Source organism: Drosophila obscura, unplaced genomic scaffold, assembly GCF_018151105.1.
Source record: "Drosophila obscura isolate BZ-5 IFL unplaced genomic scaffold, ASM1815110v1 contig_150, whole genome shotgun sequence".
Classification (NCBI taxonomy): domain Eukaryota; kingdom Metazoa; phylum Arthropoda; class Insecta; order Diptera; family Drosophilidae; genus Drosophila; species Drosophila obscura.
Window position 1 is genome coordinate 11,916,900 of NW_024542736.1, and position 25,086 is coordinate 11,941,985.

The 25,086-nt window shown below is 45.1% G+C and overlaps 2 protein-coding genes across 2 annotated transcripts; one reads left to right on the top strand and one right to left on the bottom strand.

The window, feature by feature from the left end:
• Positions 1-1,478: 1,478 nt before the first annotated feature.
• LOC111066402 (synapsin) lies at positions 1,479-23,373 on the bottom strand. Its single transcript, XM_022354973.2, is given in 12 exon segments — positions 1,479-2,239; positions 3,414-4,869; positions 4,936-5,103; positions 6,372-6,468; positions 6,846-7,063; positions 18,625-18,729; positions 18,804-18,947; positions 20,460-20,531; positions 20,626-20,789; positions 20,861-21,213; positions 21,589-21,665; positions 23,270-23,373. Coding segments are annotated over 10 exon segments (3,027 nt in total). The 5' UTR covers positions 21,087-21,213; positions 21,589-21,665; positions 23,270-23,373; the 3' UTR covers positions 1,479-1,862.
• LOC111066403 (tissue inhibitor of metalloproteinase) lies at positions 9,300-19,125 on the top strand. Its single transcript, XM_022354974.2, has 5 exons — positions 9,300-9,534; positions 17,469-17,694; positions 17,760-17,845; positions 17,940-18,158; positions 18,230-19,125. The coding sequence occupies exons 2-5, from the start codon at positions 17,562-17,564 to the stop codon at positions 18,422-18,424; spliced, it is 633 nt and encodes a 210-aa protein (XP_022210666.2). The 5' UTR covers positions 9,300-9,534; positions 17,469-17,561; the 3' UTR covers positions 18,425-19,125.
• Positions 23,374-25,086: the final 1,713 nt, after the last annotated feature.

Consider the following 25,086-nt stretch of genomic DNA (forward strand, 5'->3'; position numbering starts at 1 on the left):
TGATGTATACGGTTACGAAAAAGTACATGTAGCCAAAGATTCGCTTATACTTAAATTTATATTTTGTATATTTTATAATTTATTTATGTATGTATAAGATGATAGGATGATATACTCGATATACTAGAAGTTCCCAATGAACTAACCCAAAACAATAGTTGCATTATTATACTTGTAAAGTTGTAAATTTGTTTCGATTAAAATGTTTGTTGCATTCTACTAAAATCGAAGGGAGTTCTCTTTAAAAAGTAACAAATTTCTCAAGTTTAAATTGTATTTAATATGTGTACTTTAAAATGCTCTAATATATGTGTCTAGTTTATATAGCCGAGAGCGAGAGATATGAATACAACCCAATTGAAATTATGTTTTCGATATCGAATTCGTCTATTATTTTTCATCTTTAACAGAACACGTTTGTAAAATTGTCTATGGTATAAATAATGCTTAAACATGTGCGTAACAGAAGAACAATTCTAGCTAAATCAAATGGATAATCCGACCGATCGAACACGAAGCTATTGCATCAGTTGAATATATCTTGAATGATTAATATGACTTCGTTGTTGTCGCTTGCAACATTTATAAATATTTATTTGTATTTATGTATGTATATTATCTAGATATTCTTCATCTTCAGCTGCTCCCAATCTCCGCTGTACCGACTGAGCCCTATAATTGTAATTCCTGTGGATGCCAGCGTGCATCCTTAGAGATTCGAATATGTTTGGTTCGTTATTGTTGCTGTTTCTAGCTTAAAATTGCTTGTCCTTTCTGGTAAATCTCTCCATAGCCTTCGATAGCTTTCGTTCGCAAACATTAACTGCTAATAGATCATAATGGTAATCATAGTCGTAATATTTGTGGTTGGTTGGTTACCATAATAAACATTTAGTTTGTGTGTAAGTGGCATTCGCCTTTGTGTGTGTTTGGTATGTAACATTTGCTCATAGTAATTTCGGAATTTATACACACATACATATATGTATGTATGCAGTTCAATAACCGATTTATTCCATTATAATTATAACGCATATAACGCATATAATATATTAGTTTTAGTATTAAACTTTTGCTTGTTTATCATACTGTTGCGCATATTGTCTTTTATGTTTTTTTTTTTTATATTTATTTATAGTTATTTTTGATATTATATCATGTCTCATGTTGGTATATAACAAATTCATTAATACATATGTTTTTCGATTAAAAGTTCTCCCATTAACATTTAATATATACGCTGGCGGATACCTTTTTTATGTCCTCAACTCTCAATCGTTTTAATATGTGGGGTATATAATTCAATATTTGTCTCAATAATATATTTAATATATGTATATAATTTCATGTTTTTTTTTGGAAAATCTTTCAAAATGTTTTAGGTATGGTAATTAAATGTGTTTATTTTTCCCATTTAATTTTATCATGCTGCAAAACCAGTCAAGTCATCTTTGCATATACAGACACACACTTGTATGTTTCATCATACGTTCTTTGCATTATTGTTGTTGCATTGGTGGTTATAATTATAGATTAGGAGTGTACTACAGTGTCTACAGAGCTGCTTCATCCTCAACATTTTTCCCTTCTCTTCTCATATATGGCAAATGAATTCATTGGGTTTACAGTAAATATTCAGTAACAAGACACACATTTATAGTTAGATACATAGTGAAGAGGATAGTAACCCAACGCTGATGGTGGATAGATGAGTATGAGTATGAGTATTTAGTGTTTGGTGTTTAGTGTTCATTCGCATGAAACCAGGAAACTTCAGAGGCAGAAAACAGATCGATTTCCATAGTATATGTTTGTGAGAATGATAGGTGATGGCTATATGTAGGTTAGAGTGCGTTTTAGATTCACTTCAAATCGAGTTCATCATCATCGTTTTCTTCTCTGGCGGCACTCCAGCGCCTGGTGGCCGATCCCATGCTGCTCACACTGCCCGTGTCGCTGAAGTCACTGAACGCAGCATTCTGTATGCCTTCGTAGATCTTATAGCCGCCCGAGCCGATGCCGCTGCCAGAGCCAGAGCCCACTCCGCTGGAGCTCATGCTCATGCTCTTGGCCGCACCGAAACGATCGGTCTTGTAGTTCGAAGGCGGTCCCCCGAAAATCATGTCCGCATCAGAGATGGAGCCAGCGGCCCTGGTGAACTTGCCACTGCCATAGGATGGGGTGGTGGTGTTGGTCTTGGTTTCGCCGAATATAATGTCCAGATCCGATGACTTGGAGGCTGCAAGAATCGAAAGCTTGGATTAGTGGACAAGTTTTTGGGTTTCTTGTGGATTCAAAGTGCACATCAATTTGGCGTGGGTGCATGGGTCTTGAGCACTTATTACTAGCACTACGTGAGCCAATCGCTTTTTTTTCTATAATACCAACTTGATTCGAGGTGATGGAGAATGAGCCAAATGAGTGTTACCAAAAAAAATCTCATGAATGATGTGTGACCGAATGGGGAAATGTGAATTTATATAGGGCTCAAGGGATCATCATTTTCGAAGACATCTTTTGATAACTCTGCATTTACTTCACACACACAGAGACACACATACACACACGTACACACATTTAACAACAGTAAACTCAAAAATGGTTGCATTAACTACCAAAAATTTAGTTCAACTAGAAGCTTCGAGTACTTTTAGACATTTGTTGTTTTTGTGTGTTTTGGATTTGTTGCATTTGTATTCCCTTTGTTTGGTTTTGTTGTTGTTTGTTGTTTCGTTTCGATGCGATGCGTGCCCAGAAGCTCAAGTTTGCGGTGCACTCTAGCGAGTTGTTACTGTACTGTACTGTTACCTGTATTAGTTGTTGTCTGCTGTTGTTCTGTGTGCGTGCGTGAGTGCTTAATGTGTGTGTTCTGTGTGTGTGTTTCTGTCTGTATTTAGGTGCGTGCAGACAAGCGATAGCAGCACTGGGCGAGAGAGAGACTTACAAACACTTGGGGGCGGCTCGCAGGTCGTATACGTAATATTTGGCTTACACTCTGAGAGAGAGTTGGCGTACTAGGAAAGTCAAAACAGTTAGGTAGGCTAACAACCAACAAATCAAATCAACAAAAGAAAAAAACACCTAATTGCTTTCGTTTCGTCCGCTTTTTTTTTTGGCTAACACACTTTTTGACACCGCCTTGGCTGCCTACATGGCTAAGAGTTTACACATACACTTATGTAGGTAAGTTACAGTTAGTTGGTCTCTATGTATGTACTATTAGTATATACCGTACGATTATGTGGGATTATACCTATATGGGGTGTAGCTGATTAGTACGATAATGAGATTAAATGACATGAGCGCATATATATAGTTATGAGTATTGGTAGCTTTTTGAAGGACCAATGTCTTGATCTAGGTCTTGCGCAGCGTTAGGCTGACGAGGAGTACGCCCACAGCTAGATAATTACCATTGCTCTCGGAGCGCGCGTACGAGGGTCTGGTGTACGAGGGCAGATCGCTGGGATTGTTGTATTCGGCCTGCGAGGCAATCGAGTTGGAGTCATAGCCGGACGTGTCACCCGGCAACGCTGTGGTGGTCACCGCCGCCGGTGCACTGTAGACGCTGGCCGAGCGTATGCCTATGGTCGAGCGCCAATCGTTTGTGGTGGCCGAAGTGGTCATCGCTCCAACTGTAGTGGGGGCAGCAACTGCTCCTCCTACTCCCACGCCTGCACTGTTGCTGATGCTGGTGATGGCAGTGATGCCGCTGGCCTCGCCCGCTCCCGTGGCCGTGGCCGCTGTGTTTGTGGTGTTTGTGTCCATCCGCGTGATGGTCTCGATGGAGGTGGAGCTGCCGTAGTTGCCGTAGCTGGTCTTGTCCTTGCTGAGGGTGCTGCTGAAGCTGTTGCGATAGCCACTCGAGCTGTTGGCATTGCTGTGGACCGTGGCCACGGTGGGTGGCGGCGGTGGTGGCCCCGCAGGTGGGGGCGGTGACTTGATGGAGTTGCCATTGCGATTGATGCGCGATGAGATCGATGACGATGAGATCGACGAGGAGGATGAGGTGGTGTTGTTCGAGGCAGCGCCAGCAATGCTGGCAACGCTCGATGACTTGTGCGGCTCCTTGTCGAAGGGATTGACCCGTTCCTGTGGCTCAAAGTTGGTCACCGGCTTATAGCCGCCGGCGGCTTTATCCATATTTGTATCCGTAGTTGTGTTGACGCTATCCGAAACGCTGCTGCCGGGCTGGACGGCTGAGATGGCCGTTGGTGGCTCCTCCTGCGGACGGCTGGGCTGTGTGGAGATCACATCGATGCTATTGCCGTTGCCGTTGCCTGACTTGCCGCCCGAGGCGAACGAGAACTGCTTGCCCAGGAAGGAGCCACTGAAGCCGCTGGCTCCACTGCTCCCTGGTCCCGCGCTGCTGGGCACACTGCCCAGGCCGCTGCTTGTCTCGCTCGCCGTTCTGCCGCGCTTCTTATTAGCGATTTCCTACATGTCACCAAATATCCCCGCGAACGTCTTCCTCAGGTTCTTCATCGTGTCCTCCGCATCCTCCACCACGGAGTTCTGCGTCTGCGGAGGACGTTGTCCCACCCTGGACACCGACGAGATGCTTGATGCCTGCGATGTCTGCGAGTCGCGTCGCACTCCTCCCACAGTGCTCGGCCCTGAGGAGGACGGCTCCTCCGGCAGCTCCGATATGCTGCTGCGGCTGCTCAGCCGTCCAATGGAGCCGACTGCTGGCGAGGTACGCTCCGGTATGGGCGGTGGCCCGCCCATCGGTGCTGGCCGTGGTCCGGCTGGAAGTGGCGGTGTTGGGGCCATGCCATCGTCTGTGGGGCTCTCGGCCCGTGAGGACACCGAAGAGCGAGAGGGCAGCCTGCCCGGTCCTGTCTGAGCCATGCTGGGGCGGCACACATTCTAAGGGAGAGAAGCAGCTAGTTACAGGTGGTGGCTCTTTGGATGGAAGAGTGTTGTCCAACCCACCTGCATGCGGCCCGACACTAGGTCGGCGATCTGCCTGCGGTCGTCCTCCTGACTGTCCCCGATGAGCGCAAAAGTGCTGTCGCAGGCGCTGATGATGAACTCGCGTCCATCTTTGGCCACTACCACGGATAGACCACACACTTCCATGCCGCCAAAGAGCTCCGATATCTGTAAGTGATCCAATTGCATTAGTGATTAGAATTCCCTGCCCTGCCCTGCCCTGCCCTGCCACGTCTCTGCTCCATCGCGATTGAGTCATGACCCCAAAATGTGGTTTCGATTTCATGCCCCGTCCAAGCCAGCCGAGTCAGTGGCAGGGTCCAGAGACTGTTCGATGTGTGGGCTGCCGCAGTTGGTTTTAATTACACAGTTTGTTTTGATTAAAACTGGTGCTGACGCGCCTAGAAAACTCGAATCGACGACGCTTGGTCGTCATCGGCCCACCCACATAACCCTAAACACTTCCCGCATGCCGGAATACTTGTGCAACAAAATGGCATTAATTAATGCTCATATGCACTGCCGGAAAGCGAATCGAATGATTCAGCCTCCGCTCCAAGGAAGCGCCGCTGAGCCATCTATGGGGGCTACGGATTCTGTTTGATGGCATACCTCAATCGATGGCATTTTCATGTACATAAATACCTCATCAGGCAATCAGATTGTTCCATTCCCGTTACCTCATAGCCAACACACACACATGCAGTGTTTGCGGCTTAATCCGTTTCAACTGTCTTGCGATTTGCATATTCATGAGCTCTAATTAAAGCGGCGCCGACACTCGAGGGCACAGTAAACAGCCATCGAGTGATGTCAGTCAAAGTAGTAGACCCGAATCGTTCTCCTTCGAATACCACCGCCACCACCCACCCCCCACTGGGCGAATCAGACCACAGCCGAAATCAAAATTGTGCACCCAAAATGCCGCAAATAATTTAAAGCGATTTGGCTCAGCCATATTGATTGGCAAAATGTGATAAATGTGTGCAAAAGCTGAGCTGAGCTGCACAGAGCTGCACAGAGCTGCTTTGGCATGGCCCAGAAATGGAGGCTGTACCGGCTGTAATGTGCTGTGGCCCATGGGGCAGTCAGTGGTGAAGGAGCCTAAGAATATGGACTGTAATATATTTCCTATATTTATATATTTCATGTTCGTTAGCGAACATCTCTCTTCTGGGACACACAAAAATGGCACACTCCAAAATGTAGATCTACTTGTGTGTAAGCAGAATATATAATAGATTTCCCTTAAATGTTCAAGAATTTACAGCCTCCAATATAGCAGCAGAAGCAGCAGTCTTCTGGTATTCTATCATTAAATTCATTGCACATTTTAGCGCTCTTTTAGAGTATACCCAAGTCGCTTAGGTACTACGAGTATACAATTTATTTTATTGTATGATTTAGTATCTCCAGAGTCGGCTTTGATGACTTACCTCATCCACCCAGGTTTTGTACTTCTCGGTTAAAGTGATTTGCTCCAGCATGGCCGAGCCTTGATTGGTCTTCCAATTGCCCGTGATGGATTTGCGCCTGTTAAAGAGCGAAAGCAAGCAAGCGTAATAAATTAGCATGCCACAAAAGAGCGTAGATAATTCGATGCCACACAAAGCTGCCGCAGTTTGGGGCATTAGGGGGAGGGAGAGAGAAAGAGAGAGAGACAGATCTTTGAACTCGTCGCTGTTTGGTTGGCAAACAATGAACTTATGCCGCCTGCTGCACTTGGTAGGATAATTGGGAATTGCATTGCGGCAGCTTTTATCTGCTGACAGTTGCCGTTGAGCTCAAGGTCAATTGTCGGTCCAGACCACTCGACCCATCTGGATCCCCGGACCGAACCGAACCGAACCCATCATCATTGAGGCTTTCAGCATTGTGTGCGCCGTCTGCGGTTTGTGGTCATCACTTACATAAATGCCTTGTAGTTGTTGCCAATCTTCTGGATGTGAACGCTGAACTTGGCATCGATGTAGGGCTCGATGGTGCAATAACAATGCGTTTCGTTGCCGGCACCGCTCACCAGTCCGGCGGCGTCTTGCAGGGCGCTCTGGTTCTCCAGCCGGGCGGTGGCCACTCCGCCATGACAATGTCCGGCCTTCAGCACGCTGGGGAACTTGGTGAATTGGAACTGCAATGAGGAAGAGGTCGAATGCAATCACAATTTGTGTCTCGGTCTGTCAGTGATTGTGATTGGCATTATATAAATTACAATATGCCAATGAATATGGGACCCGTGCACTTTCGTATTCGATTTCTTTTGATTTTATTTGCTGCGGAAATCTCAGGGCGCACGTTCCCCATGCTGCTTATTAATCTGTTGGATAAATGCCAAATTCGTTTGTCTTTCTCGTATTTGTTTTTGCTCGATTTCCGACTCTGAATCTGGCCATGGAAATGGTCTTTGATTGCTCGCAAATTTCCACGAACCGACCCTCTCATGCCTACCATATATCGTTACTCAGGGAAAATCTTTCAACTTATTAATGATTAAATAATGCTGATTTAGATCCGAGAAAGAAACTACAAGGCCCTGCCAACTTCTATTGAATAATTTCGCTTAAATAATTCAACGGAATCATCCATTGATAATATTATTACACACATATACTATGTACAGTGTGTATATAAGTCCACATGTTAATCATCTGCCGTATTTAAACAGCTGATAAATCATAAATAAACATATGGACTTCACTGATGTGTTTATTAAATTTAATGACATCAGCAGAGATAAACCAAGTAAACCAAATATTATTTTCAATATTCCGACTATGAGAGTCCCTCTCAACTGATATATTTATAGTTCAAAAAGTTGCCAATAGACTAAAAATATCCACAAAAAAATGTTTCCATTGAATAAAAACTTACCACGAATATATATATATATTAGATTGTTTTAATCACTCGTTGTTATTATTTAAACGGAATCATTTTAAACCGATTTTCATATACCCCATGTCCCACATCAGTATTTCTACGGCTTGGATGGCAATCTAAAAATTATTTATATTTAATTTGCTTGCTTAAGATCCTAGCATTTTAATGATCCAAGGGTTACTTGGTGGAATCAACAGTTAAACGGAATTTTAAACGAATCGGATACATTTTCTTCAGCCTGTTGCATCCATTTACACGAACTGGACATACCCTTCTACCCTACGCGCACCGGGGTATGGCAATGCAATCCAAAATAAAGCTGGGAGGAAAACCATAACAAACCATGACGCAGAGGACCAGCAAAAAGAATTGTCGCAAACGATGAGAGACAATCGCATTGACAGGAGGAGGAGGAGAAGGGCTGGCAACGAGAGCAAATCACTCAATGAATATCAGCATAAGAGAGAGAGAGAGAAAGAGTGAGAGGGAGGATAATCTTGGCCAGACGTCACACCCCCACATAGCAGGCATTCTTGGAAGCTGCTACGTATTCCGCTCGAGTGGCCGCTGTCTAGGGGTCTACTCTCGAGTTATATCAGCGGGCCTAAAATATGCACTGTGACGCATCCGAATCGGGTTGAGTTGAGAGGGAGTGGGATATGGTGAGTGAGCGATATATGCACGAGTATGTACATACATATGTTTGTTTTGTATGTTTGTGCGTCTCGTAGTCGTACTCGTACTCGTAATCATATGAGTATAAGTAGAAGTACGGTGGCGTTAGGCTAGTCGTGTATGCAGATTATGGCAACGTGTTGTAGGCGTACCATGAAGCATGACCATGCCCACAGCATAGTGCATATCCGAGCACGTGTGTGCCAGACATACATATGCACATATACCCTACCCTCTCTAGGAAGTGGAAGTAAGTAAGCCGTATCGGTGTGCAAGTATAACTAAATTATTGCTTGATTTGTGGCCTGACAGATGCGCTTTTTTTTGTTGCTGCGGTTCCTGCTGCCGCGCTCTCACTGTGGCGCCAAGCATATGTATGTAATAGTGCTATTGCCTATGCCATGCCCGAGAGCATAAACCAGGCCCCTGCACGCAATTAATAAAGCTGCCAAGGTAAAATAATGCACAGAAATATGCAATGGACTCGGCCTCTTGCCGCTCTCTCACTCTCTGTGACTCGGGGCTGCTTCCTCCGCCGTTTCACTCATTTGCAATGAATTTATTACGCTTTTGATCGCCCGACAGCAGCTTATGCGGGGGACCAGAGAAAAAAGCTCAAAAGCGATCGCTATCGCGCTCGTCTTGCTCTCGTGCTCTCGGGGGCCGAGTGGGATCTTGAGTGGGATCGGAGCTTCGGCCAAGAAAACAGACGAAACGGCTGGCTTGACGATTCGTTGCTTCGTTGCTCTCTCTGCCGCGGACTTGAGTGGGATTGATTGCGTTTGGTATTGGACTTTTTCCCAATACCGAACGCAATCACAATTGAAAAAGCAGCGCAGCGAAGTAGAACGCTCCAACGGACAGCCGCGCGGGTCCGAATAATACACCATACACCACCATATAAGATCAAGTGCAGTGGCAATTAAGCGACGAGTCGTGAGAGTGCCAGTGAAAATAAATTCCCATTGGGTTAAAGTTGAACACAAAAACCCCAAAAGCTACAGTACGTGCAATTTTCCGAGACAAACAAGTTGCTGCTGCTCAAAGGTAAAAATACTTTAATTTTAGGCATTTTTTTTGGGGGGGGGGGGAGGATTCTATCAAGAAGCATTTGGCATTTAGAAAATACAAATTGATGCTATGCAAAACGCGCGACAGCGGCGCGACAAACGCGCGTTTTGTTGGCTATTTAAAACGCGAGCGCGGGGAAATGTGGCGACGCGTCGCAGCATCACTGACACAGCGACACAGTTTTCCATGCCCGCGAGACACAACCGTATCTTTCTATTTATTTGCGTTTATTTATAATTTGTTTTTATTTGCCTTCGTCAAGAGTTTTCCCTTCTTCTTGGCGGAGGCCGTGCGGCCGTTCGCGCACCCGCCTGTCGATTCCTCTTAATAGTTTTTAATGTCGCCAATTTGTAAACAAACTGCAGCTATTAAAAAATATACATGCGGCTCGTTGTGCAATGTCGTCTGGTCGTAAAGCCCCGGCCATATCGTACACACTGGAACTTCCCCCGTAGCCGGACACCCACCGTGGCAGTGTTCTTTTGCAGTTATTTTTTGTGAAATAAAAATGCATAGGAAGATGAAATTTGACCAGCCATATATATATATATTATATATGCAAATAAATACATACGCGTACACAACCCTTGTAAATGGAATTTGTTGGATGTCAAGGCAAGTCCACACTGGCTGTGTTTTGCGTGGGATATTTTCATATTACGCATACGTCATGTGTGTTTTGGCATTGGCCATTTAATAGCTAAAAATACCAAAACTCATAAAATACTTTTGCTTCTACAAATTGTACATATTTAAGTACCATCATTTTACCGCAAAAACACAGCATACCCAAACTATCAAAATTAACCAAAGAATTGTGTCTGCAGCGGTGGGGGAGAGTGCGTTAAAATGCATTTCAAGTGTTCCAGTGTTCCCCTTTATACGTATTCTTTTGCACTCACACTGTTTCGCATGGACATGGATTCACAATTTTTCCTTCATTTGACTTTGCCTTTTATGTTGCCTCTTGTTTGTCTTGATTTTCTTGGAAATATTGACTTTTCTTTTCGTTTCACTGCCTTCCTTCCTGCCACCCCAATACGACTATAACAATTTCGTACGAGTATTGTTTTAAATTTTTCGCATTGTTTTGTTTGCTTTTTTATGGCTCACAAAAGCCGTAACCGCAACAGCTGTTTGTGTGTGTTTGCACGAGCGATGTGAATGAAAATGGAACCCGGTTAGTGGGCTAGGTTATTCAGGTACGAGCATTTCACCGATTCCCAGAATGTAAAACTCTATCACTGAGGTGGCAGATCCCTACTAAGATTTCGTTTCGAGGAAAATCAGCACAGCTGGCAGCCGGGGCACATTTAAAATGAAATTGTCATACGATTGTGGAAGCTTTTCCTTCGCACATCATTCGATTTCCCCATATTTGGCCGCTGGTGCACTTAAGGCCCCCAAAAAAAGAGCCAGTCAAACATATACCCAAATACGGCCTCAGATACAGATACAAATACGATTGTTTATTCCTTCACACTTGCCTGACTCTCGACACACCCACAGACGACATACGACTCATGCAACCATTAATAATTTGCTTGTGCAACTTTCGCAATTTAATATTATTGTACAATTAAAAAGAAATGCACGAGACAGCGACAGCGACAGCCAACGCCAAAGCAACGTGGCGACAAAGAGTCTTTGGTATTTCTTTCCATTAATAACTTTTCATCATCATCTTCTTACAAGTATTTTCCTGCTGCTCTTGTTCGTTTTTTTTTTTTTGCGTAAATTTCACAAGTCAGCCTGCAATTTATTGACGATGATTTCTTTTTAGTCTCCGTTCCTTTGGTCTGTCACAGGGCTCTCCCTCCTTCTGTGTGTGTGTGGGCCACGGCCCGTCAATTTCTCTGATTGTCTGTCAGCTGTTTTGTTTTTCTTATTTTTCATCTTTTAATTTCCTTAACAAGATCTGTCGCCCAAGGCACAAATTTGAATGGAGGCCCATGGAATGTTGGGTATTCAAAAGAAAATAAATCACCACTCGGCTTATTGAAATATGATTAAATTTTGATGTGCAAATCGTTTCACATATCTGACATGATATCAAATTGTATCTCTTCTGGCGGTGAGGGTGTTCGATGATTTTTTGGCACAGAATAAAACATTTGGGACTCTATACACCATACATAATGTGTTCTTGACCAACATGAAACACTTGTTTGTAATAAGCTCTCTCAGTTTTACAGCTGTCTGGATGATAGGTGGAGTGGCACAATGTACGCACAATTACGCTTTTAAATATCTCTGTCAGGTTTCATTAAAATTTCATGATTATTATTCGTCAGCTTAAGAGCTTTTCATAAATGAATAACCTCTTAGTTTTTCCAGGAATCTGCATAGGTAGAAACCCCAATGGAATTTCAATGTAAATTGTATTCTCCATAATCTGAACAATTCCCAAAAATGCAAGCTTGATATTTATTAATGCCAGAAGACCACACAGAGCTCCATTGTCGTCTGGGTATTTTTTGTATTTGCATTTATTTTTTCAACAAATGTTGTATGTTTGTATATATAAATATGAAATGCCAAAGGCATTGGGTCTTGCTCATTAAAAATTTATGTTTTTACGGCCCTGCAAATGCAATGTGAGCTGTGCCTGGGTCTGAGCTGATTCCGAGTCCGAGCCGGCTGGACGGCCGGCGTCATGGTCCCTGAACCGGGGTTCCGACCTTTCTTTGCTGCTCGCCCCCTTCATTGGGGTTTTGTTTACTTGATACGAAAGGCGCGACACATTAGCATTTTTAATTGAATCGTTACGCATCCTGGGACGAAAAAGCAAAGCTTGCGAGGCGAATTTTTTGTTTGTTTTACTTAAGTTGAGAAATTTTTAGAGCTGCGTCTTTCTTCAATGTAGATTGGCGTGGGCGTAAAGTAAAGAGAAACCGTGCAGGAACGTGACGAATTTGAGTTGAAAATGTTTCGCTTTTTGGGTATTTTGCAAATTTGTTTGTTTTTACACAGTCAGCCAGGGAATGCCACCTCGAACCGCTTGCACAGAGTGGCCGAATAGAGGGGCCTGCGTAAGAATTATTTTCGGTATAATGATGCCATCTCTCGATGGCATACATACTTGTGCATCAATGATGCATAAGCCGATAAACATTCCAAGCATAGTGGTGTGGCACTCGTGCTCCCCTCCCTTCCAAGCAGACCAGGTTTCGTCACACCTGACTAGAGCTGTCAGACGCTGAGCGAATGCATCTCATCAGTGGCAGTGGCAGTTGCAGTTGCATTTGCAGTGGCAGCTGCTGGCAATTCAATTAGCAGTTGCTGATAGGAGACACAGCACTCACTTCAGCGCCTCTTATCAGTTCGGATTCCGATTCGTATGCACATTTAATTATTTATATTCCACTGGTTCTGGCTGTGGCTGTGGCTGTGGCACAGGTGTCTCTGAGTGCATGTAAATGCTAATGGTCGACTAGAGGCTATCTCTATATGCAGTTTAAGTGTGCATTTTGCAATGGGGGAAAACAAAACGTTGCGTGTCAAAGATCAAGATGCAGACTGGTCACACGGTGGGTCACAGGGGGAGGAGGCCAAGCATTAATCAAAATACTTGACTCCTTTTGTTTGGGCCGCCATTGATCTGGCTGATTATGGCATTGCCCGATCGTGACTTTGATATTTTTCCTTTAATTTTCTCTCATTGTTCGGTCGGTTTGTCTGTTGGTCGGTTGGCCGTTTGGAAAAGAAACCGCCACCGCCACAAAGCCATAAAGTTGCCGCTGGCCAAAGAAAGTTTTCCAGCATCGTTATGGAAATTGGCAAAAAATACAGCAGCATCAGCAGCAGCGGCAGCAGAAAAGTTAAAGTTTAGCATGCAAACTCTTGAGACCCCATTTACCCTATCCATAAATTGGATGCAAAGCAAGCATTTGCTTGCTCTAATTAACAGATATTTATCTTAAGTTCAGCTGATAAGCTCTACTACACTCCCCCTCGCTGTCATTGAAGAAGATGTGCAAGGTGACATCATCTATGTGGGTTGTAATATCGCTCGAACATTCCAAAGCATTTCCAATACTGCGCAGTTGCTTTATGAGAATGTGATCCCATAACCGAACCGAACCGAACCCATTCCCCCTTCCACACTGTTTTAGAAAGTCAATCGGTAATGACAAACAAACAAAAAAGCGAATTGTGGCAAAGCGCAAAATCAAAAAGTAAATGACCGCTAAAAGCAAGAACATTTTCTGTACAACACAACTCGACTGTTTGTCACCCTCTAAATAAGCGCTGTTTGCTTTGGTTTTAAATGAATTTAAGAGGTGTTAAGATAAACAGTTCTTTAGCCAGAGAATGCAAATAAAAGTTATTCGAATGATAACTCTTAGATAAGAAAGAAAATACTCTGAAGTGCCTAAGAGAGATGCTAGTCTAGCTGTAGCTTTGCCTTAGTTTTATGAAAATTTTTAGTTGGATAGATCGAACAAGAAGCTCTCAAGTATTATGATACATATGTATGTAAATGTGCTCATAGAGTGCTCTTCATATAGAGTGTAGGGTAGGGTAGGGTACTATAAAACTGAGTTTCAGAAAGCCGTTGCACACATAGCTAATTAGGCACACATTTTGTATGGGCTATGCCTTCCTATTTGTTGGGCGCAAAATATCGAGCATCGTAAATTGAAGTGCGTGCAGTGCAATGAAAATGGAGAATCCGAATGCTATAAATACATTTTTATATCGCTGCATTTTTCCCCCATTGTCTTGTAGCTGTCAATAATGCTGTGGGTCCACACACATTAGGCCGACATTATCGGCCATTTATGGCGCAATTAAGTGCTCATAAAACAAACATCGCAGCGCTGCATTGCTCCTCCACTTTTAGCTCAGATTTGGTAACTGAACTCTCGGAAAAACTCTCTCCCAAACAGCAAACCAGCATCGCATTAATTATGTGGCTTTGCTTTGTGAGCCTTTTTGGCGCAGTTTCCCGATCCGGGTCTCGGTCTCGGCCACCCACCCATCCAACCATGAAAGACCGTCCCACAAAACCACAGTTCGGCCGAAAGGCGCTTTAGCTGCTTTGGCTTGTGAGCCGGGAAACCCTTTTCTGTCTGTATTTTTGCTACTTATTTACCTGTCTGTGGCCTTTTTCATGTCTGAGCTTAGTGAATCCTTTTGAATATAAACACCTGGGAAATCTCTCTGCCTGTCTGTCTGTCTGTCTCTGTCTGGGCAAGTGTTAATAATTATTAAATTTGCATATTTTCTGCTTATTCTGCTTATGATTTGAATTTCATTCAAACACAAAAATTATGCAAAATAAATACTGTCACGCAATTCGGTGTAAAATTTATTTAAGAAATGCTAAATGGATTTGTCGTTTGTGAACCTTTATCAAAAACTCATTTCTCATACATATTTGGGATTTGTAATTGTTTGCTCAAATTGCCCAAAAATGGATAAGCCCATGGGTTTTTGCTTCCAAGAAATTGTTGAAATTGTTGCCTCCCCCGATAAAAAGGGTATTTCATCTCCGTCTTGAAAGATTACCCTAGTTGCAACTGGCATTCTTGAAGTGGCCTGAGGCCAGAGTGAAAATCAATGCTAATTGAACTCGAGCTGATATTTGACTTAATATCTTTCGAAATTGTTTGCGGACTGCGGCCCATTGTTGCTGTTGCTCTGGTGCTTGTTTCTGGTGCTGGTGGCCCCGCATAATTGGATGGCAGCCGCTTGATACTTTAACCGACTGACTGACAATCACACTAGTGTCAAATGTCAACATCGATGATGATGATGACGACACACAGCCAGTGCCAGGGCAGTGGCAGCGGCAGTCCGAGCAAACATCTGTGTCAATTAGACGAGGCGCAAAGTGACGTCAAATGGTGGCAACAACGGCTGGGGATATTAGATTTTCGTACGAATGAATGCGATGTGCCGTGTGCCATAATATATAACATTTAATTGACACGTGTAGAGCTTGTCAACAAACACCAGAAGCTGATCCCCCCCTCTGGGACGGCGGCACCACTCCACTCCACGCACAGCACCGAAAAAAAGTTTGCTGACAGGCAGGCAGCCCCTGTTGCTTGCTGGCTTAAAACTACATATGCCTGCCTGATATATGGCCACGCTAATTGTGTATTCAGATATCAGTGCATATATAAATAAAGACATTCATGTATTCGTTTGTGACTCGAACGAAAAAAAAAAGCTCAAAAGGAAATCGTGCGAATTTCGAACGCCTCTGAGACGCTTTTCTTGCTGCCAATTGGCTCTCGGAGGTGATTTATCGACTAAACGCTGATGACGTTTCCAATGTGTGTGTGTGTGCCACTTTTTGTTGCTGCACTGGATGAATGCCCCGCTTGTTTGTTTGTTTGTTTGTTGTCACTCTCTCGTCTGTGGGTATTAGTGCGCTGGCTGCCTTGTCGGGCTGTTTGTTAAACAAATCCGCGCCGTTAATTGCCAGGCAAAGTGTCAGAGCTGAGCGAAACGGAGCAACTTTCCAACTACGAAATATTCTCCCATGGCATTGCGACACCGACACCAACACCTCCAACGACCTCCATCCCTCGCTCCTCTGCTCCAGTTTGTGCCATTAGGCAGCGCGCGTCTGCCTGTCTGGCCGCCGCTTGGCCTGCCACTTAATAAATAGTTTGATGCATTATGCCCGCCTGCCTGGGATGCCTGACTGCCTGCCTGCTTGGTAGCATTCAATCAATGGCCCACGACCCGGCAGCCCTTCTCTGTGGTGGCGTGGCCCCTTCCCTGATCGATTCACGCATGCAACTTCTTCGATTGTGCCCCATGCCCCAGTCGAGTAGACGTAGACTCCTCTGTGTGCGTATGTTTTCTAGTGGCTTTTCCGCAAAATGCTTTTAATTCAATTTTATTTCAATTTAATTGCCACATTGCCGAGCTGCCGGGCTGCCGGGTTGTCGATGCCGCGCTACTGAATCTGCTGATGGAGCATTGGGGATCGGGGAACTGAAACTGAGGGCACACTGGCTGCACATGGATAGATAGGCTGGCTGGCCTGGCCTGCATATGGCTATATGCATATGTATATGTATATGATGCAATGCTTTTCTATATATTTTTGTACGACCTGCCTATCTCTGTCGATCAGTTCGACAACAGCAGTGTGGCGCTGACTGGAATGGGGGGGAGCTGGAGCTGCAGCTGATTACTTTTGCCTTCCTTTGCCACTCTCGATATTATACAATATTTTTGCGTTAATATATGTACATATAGTACATGTACATCGTATCGCAGCCGTTTTGTAATGGATTTCGATTTGTGGTTCTCAAGTTTTTCTATGAATTTCCCATAAACAATTTTCAATTGAAATGCTCTGGCAATTGAACTACTTTTCGTAGGATTTATGCATTCTAAATTGACTGCGGAATGGGCTTTGCGTAAGTCACAAGTAAATTATTGATGAAAAGAGAATAAAGCCAAAGCAAAATTCAATTCCGAGTGCGCAGGCCAGGGCAGAGCAGGGCACAGCAGGGCAGAGTGGTGAGTGAAAGACAGTCAAGTGCTTTAGCCCATAATGCCTCTTGATGATCCGCCCCTGAAGCGTGCATGTCTCTGACAGAAGTCGCGATTAATTGCTGTCACACACAGGGTGTGTGTGTGGTGTGTGTGTTGTGTGGTGTATGTGATATATGTATATATTATATGCATAATTGAGCATTGCATTGACGGCTGGATTGATGGACGACCTGCTCTTGCTGGCCTCCTTCTCAGCCTCAGCTCGCCGATAGCCCACACATCTGAATGGCATAAGTAAGACAGGCGTAATTAAACTTTCTGCGACCTTCAGTCTGCTTCTGCCTGATAAGCATTATATATGTACGCCCTCCCATTAAAACACTGTCGTCATCATAAAAAGTAATCTCAATTTTCCCCTTTTTTTCGTACTCTTTTCTCTGTAGAGCGAAGCGGGGGACTCACTGAGAACGGCATAAAGTCATTTTATCTGCCGCAAGGCAGTGGAGAAGCAGCGGAGGAGGGAAGCTTTCGAAGCCATGGATATCAGAAAATATTTAGGTTTATTGGCGCTCGTCCTGGTGGCTGTTCTGGCGCATAACAGTCGCCTAGTGGACGCCTGCTCCTGCATGCCCTCGCACCCACAGACGCATTTCTGCAAGGCCGACTATGGTGAGTCAGACCCTGTGCCAATCCTTGGGGAATTCAATAAGTAAAAGCATGAATTTCTTTGACAGTTGTGCAGCTGCGAGTGCTGCGCAAATCGGACACCATTGATCCGGGCAAGACCACCTACAAGGTGCACATCAAGCGCACATACAAGGTGAGCCAGTCCCAGTCCCAGTCTCAGTCCCAGTCCTGTGGCATTGACATTCCTTTGGTGGGTCATGTAACGTAACTATATACTCTTCCTCTAGGCCACTCCCGAGGCACGCCGCATGCTGCGCGATGGCCGCCTGGCCACGCCCAACAGTGACTCCATGTGTGGCATCAGACTGGACATTGGAAAGGTCTACATCATAGCCGGACGCATGCCCACGCTGAACGTGTGCAGCTACTACAAGGAGTACACCAAGATGACCATCACCGAGCGCCACGGCTTCAGCGGCGGCTATGGCAAAACCTGCAACTGCACTGTGAGTAGCTACCAAACGTGTGAATGATCCTCTGATCGAGCTAACTGGTTTCCCTATTCCCCCCGAAAAAGGTATCACCCTGCTTTGGCCAGCAGTGCCTGCGACAGCGAGAGTACTCCGATGGCTGCAAGTGGTCGCCGTTCGGCAAGTGCGAGCGCGACTACAGCGCCTGCATGCCCCATGTGACGCACACGGTGAACGGTAGCATCTCCCGTTGCCGCTGGCGACGCACGCAACTCTACAGAAAGTGCCTCAGCAATCCATAGGCGGATGGGGCTGCTGCTCCAGACAGCTTCCCCTTATCCCCCTATCCTTGTTATGCTACCGTTTCTCTCTGTCTAGAGCTTTAATACGTACGTTATGCCTAATGTGTTATTTATTAATTGATGCTTTTGAAATGTAACCGAGCTTCGAACAGCTACTTAATTAGTGTCTAGCTTTTAGTGTTTATATCGTGTACACTTACCAAATCGCGTGGATTCGGGAAGAAGGTCTGCTCGATCAGTGGGAAGCCGTCGCGGCCCAAACGCCGTTGCAGCTGCAGCAGATGCGAGAACACCCAGGGTTTGTCCTAAAACCAGAATATCAGATATCAGAATATTAGTGGCCATCACTCCGGGTATCTATATCAACTCTACGACTCACCTGAAACTGATAGATCGAGTGCAGCGAATTGATGCTGGGCACTCCGCCGTACTTGAGTCCGAGAATGGTGGAGCGGAAGTCGCTGGAACCGTCACGCGGCGGCTGGCGTATCAACACGAAGTCCGGCCGAAAGGAACGCGCAACCTGTTTTTGGTGTGATATTCCCCAAAGGAATAAATAAAAAAGAATTTAATTAGATTTTAGAACTAAATGCTAAATGCACAACGATCGAAATACACATTTTTTTATAATTTATTCATTGGAAAATATACGAAACGAATAAAAACCATTCACTTAGATATAATCTTAGATTAGCAGAAAACCATTTGGAGTTTGAATTGCTGGTAACAAACGGTATTTACTGGACTTATACATTCAATAATAACATTTGTTGGACAGACAATTCTTCAGTTGATCGAAGAAAATAAGTTTAAAGTCTAATAGGCTGATCAATAACTTATTGATCGGCGAAGTTCATGAAGTAACCGTTGAAATCTGTGGAGGCGCCACAAAAGCCGTTGAGTGGAAATGTAGAAATCATGTTGAATTAATATTTGTGGGCGTGTCCCGCCCATGTAAAGTAAAATTTTGAATTGGCGCCAGCTGGGATGTAGACATCGCGAAGTAACCGTTGAGGAACTTGCTAATAAATTATAGCCAAACAAAGTTTGCGTCGAAATTTCAGAATTATTTAAATAAAGGGGTTATCGGCTATCAGCAGAGCTATTTCCTATAGATCTTGCTTTCCTTTAGTCTTTGGTACGCTCGGGAGCAACTGAGGCTCAATTGGATGTAAATGTCACGAAGATTTTATGTACAAATCTGTACGAAAGCTTTTTAGGCTCAGCAAGGCGTATGTACCTTTGAAATAAATCGATTAATACAACTATATCTCATGTAGGTCATTCAGGTGGCAAGAATTACACTACCCATGCAACACGCGCAATCTTTTGGTATAACTTGAACGATAGCTTGGACTAGAAAAACGGAGGGACAGCCTGTTAAGAACACATCTAAAATTTGTATACTTTATGGGCTCGGAGGTGCTTCCTGCTGTGCGTTATAATAAAAATGTTAAATTTAAATTAGCTCTCCCTTCGTTTGTACGGCAAATCTCTGTTTTATTGCTTCGTGTGCATTTCTACAGAACGTTGAACCCGTACAGGCTACGTATTATTTATTGTATTCAAATACCATTCACTCCATCAACGGTGTTTATTGCAACTGGCGTCTAATTTGCTGACCGACCCAAGTGCCTCGCACTCGTGCCACAAGTGTTTTTTATTGCCTCTGATACACAGCAGTGCAATGGCAGCATCGTAGAGCCAACAACAGAACGACTCGAAAATAAACTGTGAAAAATAGAGCGCCAGAGTGTCGAGCTCAGAGCTGGACAAACAGGCAGACAATAGCCGTTGATGGACTGCCAACGCTTAAGGGCTGGTCGGGCACGGGATTAAGCCCGCTGGCGCTGGCTGGACACCAAAGTCCTTGAGCCACTCACTCCCACGGCTCATACAGATAGTCGTGGTACAAAGTAAAGGAGAGTTGACAGCCCGGCGGGTAATAAACGCACAAACGGATGGCTAAGGATAAAAGCGACTGGGCCATTGCACTAATTAAGCGCAAACAGGCCCGCCGACAGGGATAACTTACCCGAGTGCCGCTGCGGTAGGCGGCCATGGTGACTACCGGTCCGGTATCGGCGCTGGATACCACCGTAATGTCCTGCGAAAGCACACAGACGCAGACACAAACACAAACACGAACAATGATTATTGCGATTAGCAAAATGGTCCCTTAGGTGCCAGGCGCTGCTTACCCTGAACTCGGCCTGCTCCACGCGTATATCGAAATCGCCGTGCAATCGCCTGCCCCGGAAGTACTTGGACCAGTCCGTGTTCTGGTCATCCAGCACCAGGAGCGTGAAGTACTTGTCCTTGTTGAAGGCCGGTGTCCGTTGTGTGGCGCTCTGCACAGCAGCTCCTGTGGGGAAGAAATTATATTCCAGAACATGGGCAAGGGACTTCAGTCCACAAAACTGGGACAGATCATACCCAGTATGGAGGCGCCCTGATCTCGGGCAGCACCCGTCAAGCTCTGCACTCGCTGCAGCAGGCTCTCACGCGACTTGGCCGGACTGGTGGGGGCACTGACACCACGCGGTGGAGCCGGAGCCGCTGTAGTCGGCGCCTTGCCAGCCCCGAAACTTAGCGACAGCTCTGGCGCAGCCCCAGCCGGCTGACCGGGCGCCGATTGGCCCGGTGCCGGCGGAGGCGGCATATTGGGAGGGCCACCGGCGACCGGCACCGTCGGCTTCGTGGGCTGGTCCTGGATGGGACGAGCCGCGGGCGGCAAGCTATTGGGATCGACATCGTCGATCTCGGAAGACAAGTCTCCCGAGCTGAATCTGCGCATCGTGTGTGGTGGAATGTGTTAGTGGTTGGGTGTGTGGTTGGGGTATGTAGTGGTGGTTCGATTGGTTGATTGATTGTTTGATTGATCGGGTAGATTGCAAATCGATTGCCAACCGCCGGACGAGTAGACAAGTTAAATTGTGCAGCACAGTCGAGTGGGTGGGCAAAGGGGTACGTAAACGAGAACATACAAAGTTCCACACAAGAGAGAGAGCGAGAGAGAGATGGATAAAGAGAGAGAGAGAGAGAGGGGGAAAGAATAGACAAACATATGAAATTTCAAATTAGTTTCGTTCATCGGAGCCCCGCCCGCCCCAAGTGGCAACTTGCACTTGGGACTGGGGGCACTTCCTTTTTAAGGTCTTTACCTTCTCTTCAGGAAATTAACATTGGAAGTGAAGCTAGATTTGAACGATGAGAAATTCAGGGTGCTGCTTTTCGCTTCCTTTTGAGTTGCGGCACGCCGGAAAGGGGAAATACAAAGTGGATTTTATTGGTTCAGTTTCGGTATCGGTTTCGGATTCGGATTCGTATTCATTTATGTTTTAACAATTAGTTAGCGTGCTTTCAATTTTGGCATTCACTAAACGATTTCCCGAATTTATAGTGCATAGACATTGATCGTACTTTAAGGCATAAAGTTATTTAAAGCGTCACATATTCAAACATAAAATAAAGGCACTTAACCACACATCTACATAGTATGTATCTGTTAGCTGTCTATCTGCTTCTCATCTGGTTCGTTAGAGGTGGTGCGCACAACTTTGCCACAAACTCCCAACTATCATTACCAATTTGTAATGGATAAATCTGCTAATTGAGTTTCTTTGCTCTTCAGCAAGTACGTGGTGGCACGCGGCGTATGCGCGATGCGCGATGCGGCCACTTCGAATGTGAATTTTCACAGTGAAAGATGGTAAAAATCGTAAAAAATCATCACAAAATGAGGCAATTATGATTGCCCTCTGCAATGGAGTGGGGTAGGAAAACCCATTTCAAATTTCATATGTCAGCTGGTTAGGATAACGATTAGTACATTTTGTTTTGTTTTATTTAATGAACTCTCTACTTCAACTTCGTTTAACTTACAGAACGGCCAGAGCAATGGGTTTAGTAGACCGTGAAATTGCAAAAGTTGATTTTGCTAATAGGAAAATGCTGTGAATGAGTGGTGGAGTCAAAGAACGGACGGAGGTAGTGGGTGCTGCTGAGTTGGTCGTTGGTAAGTGAAAACTAAAATTCCATTAAAAACGTTGCAATTAGAAAAGATTAAACCGAAAGTTAATTAAAAATATGCGACCACTGCGAACAGAACAGAAAAGAACAGAACATAAAAGTAAACTGCACATGAGCATGAGCATGATATTGAGGGTACGGATGTACGGCAAATGTCTTGCAACAGGTGCAACAGCCAAGGACACTTTGAGGACAATGCCCGGCAAGTGCAAATGCAAAGCTGCCACGGCAAAGAACACTCACAAAAACAGCCATTATATTGCCAAGAGTCTTTTGTGTGGCATTTGGTGGTACACAAAGCAACGAAAATCAATTTCAACTCAGGATTGGCTGGGCCGTAGTCGGGCTGGAATGGGGATAAGGGGATGAGGGGATGAGGATTGGGGCCCGGGCCTTAGGTGGCCTGTCAACAGTGTCAGACACTTGTAGACCAGAATGTCGCACAACGTCATCGTGGGTTTTGTATTTATTGTCGAGGCCTGCGGGCTCTACAGGCACTTGAAACTTTTCAGCCTTACATTCGGGTTCGGGCTCTCGCTGGCACCCGAACACATGCCCCACACAATCGTGCCCGTGGGGGGCAATTTGGAATAATGCGTGTGGTGCTTCCCATTTGATTGAAGTTTCGTGCGGCCACTTAAAAAGGCATAAAAGGAAAAGATGGAAAACTTAAAAGCTGAGTGAAGGCGAAGCATGGCAGGTGAAGATACGTGAAGATATGTGGCATATGATGCGTGTGTTAGCTAAGCTTAGGTGAGTTAAAGTTATACATAGTTAGAGTGAGTGGTGGCTGGAGGCGTGGAGCAGTCTTACCGGTGGCGGGGCGCAGATTCGCCCACACCCAGCAGTTGCAATGGCGCTAATATTGACAGTGGTCGACAATGGAGTCGAACAGTGGGCCTCGGATGCTCGCTGATGCTTGGGTTCGCTCTCCTAAAAGACCCTTTTCTGCTTGCTGCTTAAATCTGAAATAAAAAGGGGAGAAAATACATAAAAAAAGGGTTTCAAAACTTTAGTGAAACTTTAAGCCCAATTGTCCTGCTGTTTCAGCTCGAAAAGTTTCTGGCTACAACTATCACAAAACAAACGGACAACAAAGAGCGGGGAACGGGAACCGAGCCAGCTATCAGACTGCTGTCCAACCGACTGGACGAGTGACTGACTGACTGACTGACTGACTAGCTGCCATCTCTGGGGACAACTGGCTGTCGCCTTTGTTGCTGTTGCCAGCAACTGGGTGGCAAGCCAAAGATTGTTTTTGGTTCATTGCACTGACACTGGCCGCTAACTAGGACAAAGCATAGAAACACAAGCTCCACCACACAGCTCCGATACAGTCAAGCGGAGCTGGCAGTGGAGTGGTGGAGATTGTGCACGAAACGACTGCCCAACATTTTGCAACAAAATGTTGTATGTAAATAAGTGTGGTCCTTGCCGCTGCCGCTCCGTAAATAACACCTAAACAAATTCGCATTTTCCAGCCTGAAGTGTGCGTTAATATGTCCCGGGGTACATCAGAAATTTGTGCTTCACTTATCCCAACTATAATATGTGTGTGCCAGCCAAGGGCAAAGCAGGAGTTGTGCAACTTTCTGTAGCCGACTTACAAGCACCAAGTGAGGGTCAAAGGCTTAAGGCTTAAAGTCGACTGGTTGCTTGGGAGAGTCGAGACAATTCGAGACTTCGTTCCTGATGAGATGTACATAATTTGAAAGTCATTACAAAGGCAAAAATATCCAATTTTAGAGACCTAATCCCATTCATGACATAAGCCTTCCTATTAAGTTGCTGTGGCTGTGCCTGTGGATGGGCATGTTACGTAGACGCTGAAGGACGCCGCAGAGTCTGTGGCGTTAAATTGTCTCCGCTCTTGGCGCCCACACTCGCTGAGGACATCCTCGAGGTGCTCTCCTCAGCTTGGCCCACTCTCTGCACTACGGCTGCACTTGCCACAGGACATGTGCCGCTCTTGCCTGACATTTGGCATTTGGCTGGCCGTGCAATGTGAAATGTCAAAGTTCAGCGCCTTGGCAGTGCCGAAGAACACACAGAGAGCAGAGCAGCGGAAATAAAATGCTCACCAGTAGGCTGGCAGTCTTACCGATTGGCAGTGACAGAAACCCGAATCGATTTCATTATTGATGGCCTCAATTGTTTGTTTGTTTGGCTCTCTATCCATGCCTATCTGTGTCTTTGCCAAGCGAAATAAACACGACTGAACTGTTCTGATTAATCTATTTACCGAGCGACTTTAAGCCTGATTAAATTATGCTCCAGTTGGAGTCTCGTTCGTTTAGTTTGAACAGGCAAAGCCATCAACTGTCTGACTTTGAAGGGCATCTGGCTCTCCCAATGCTAACTCTGAATGAGTCTGCTTATATAATTCATATGATTGCTACCATTGCAATGCTTTTTCTGCCAGTGAAACTGATTTGGGGAATATTTTCGGATGCCCGGCAGTCTGCAATTCTGCCAGTCTGCCGTCTGCCGTCTGCCAGTCACTGGCCCCGGTCTCTCTCTCTCTGGGGCAGTGTGTATGTGTGAAAACTTTTTGAATTAATAATCACAGTAACGTGTTGAGGGTCTCGGCTGTCAGTTCTAGGTCCTGTTCAGTTCTGTTCACTCTGTTC

Excerpts from the sequence above, each read along its gene's own strand:
- LOC111066403 (XM_022354974.2), top strand. The coding sequence starts at position 17,562 with ATGGATATCAGAAAATATTTAGGTTTATTGGCGCTCGTCCTGGTGGCT. Across the intron at positions 17,846-17,939 it reads ACATCAAGCGCACATACAAG|GCCACTCCCGAGGCACGCCG; the intron begins GTGAGCCAGTCC and ends CTCTTCCTCTAG. Across the intron at positions 18,159-18,229 it reads GCAAAACCTGCAACTGCACT|GTATCACCCTGCTTTGGCCA; the intron begins GTGAGTAGCTAC and ends CCCCCGAAAAAG.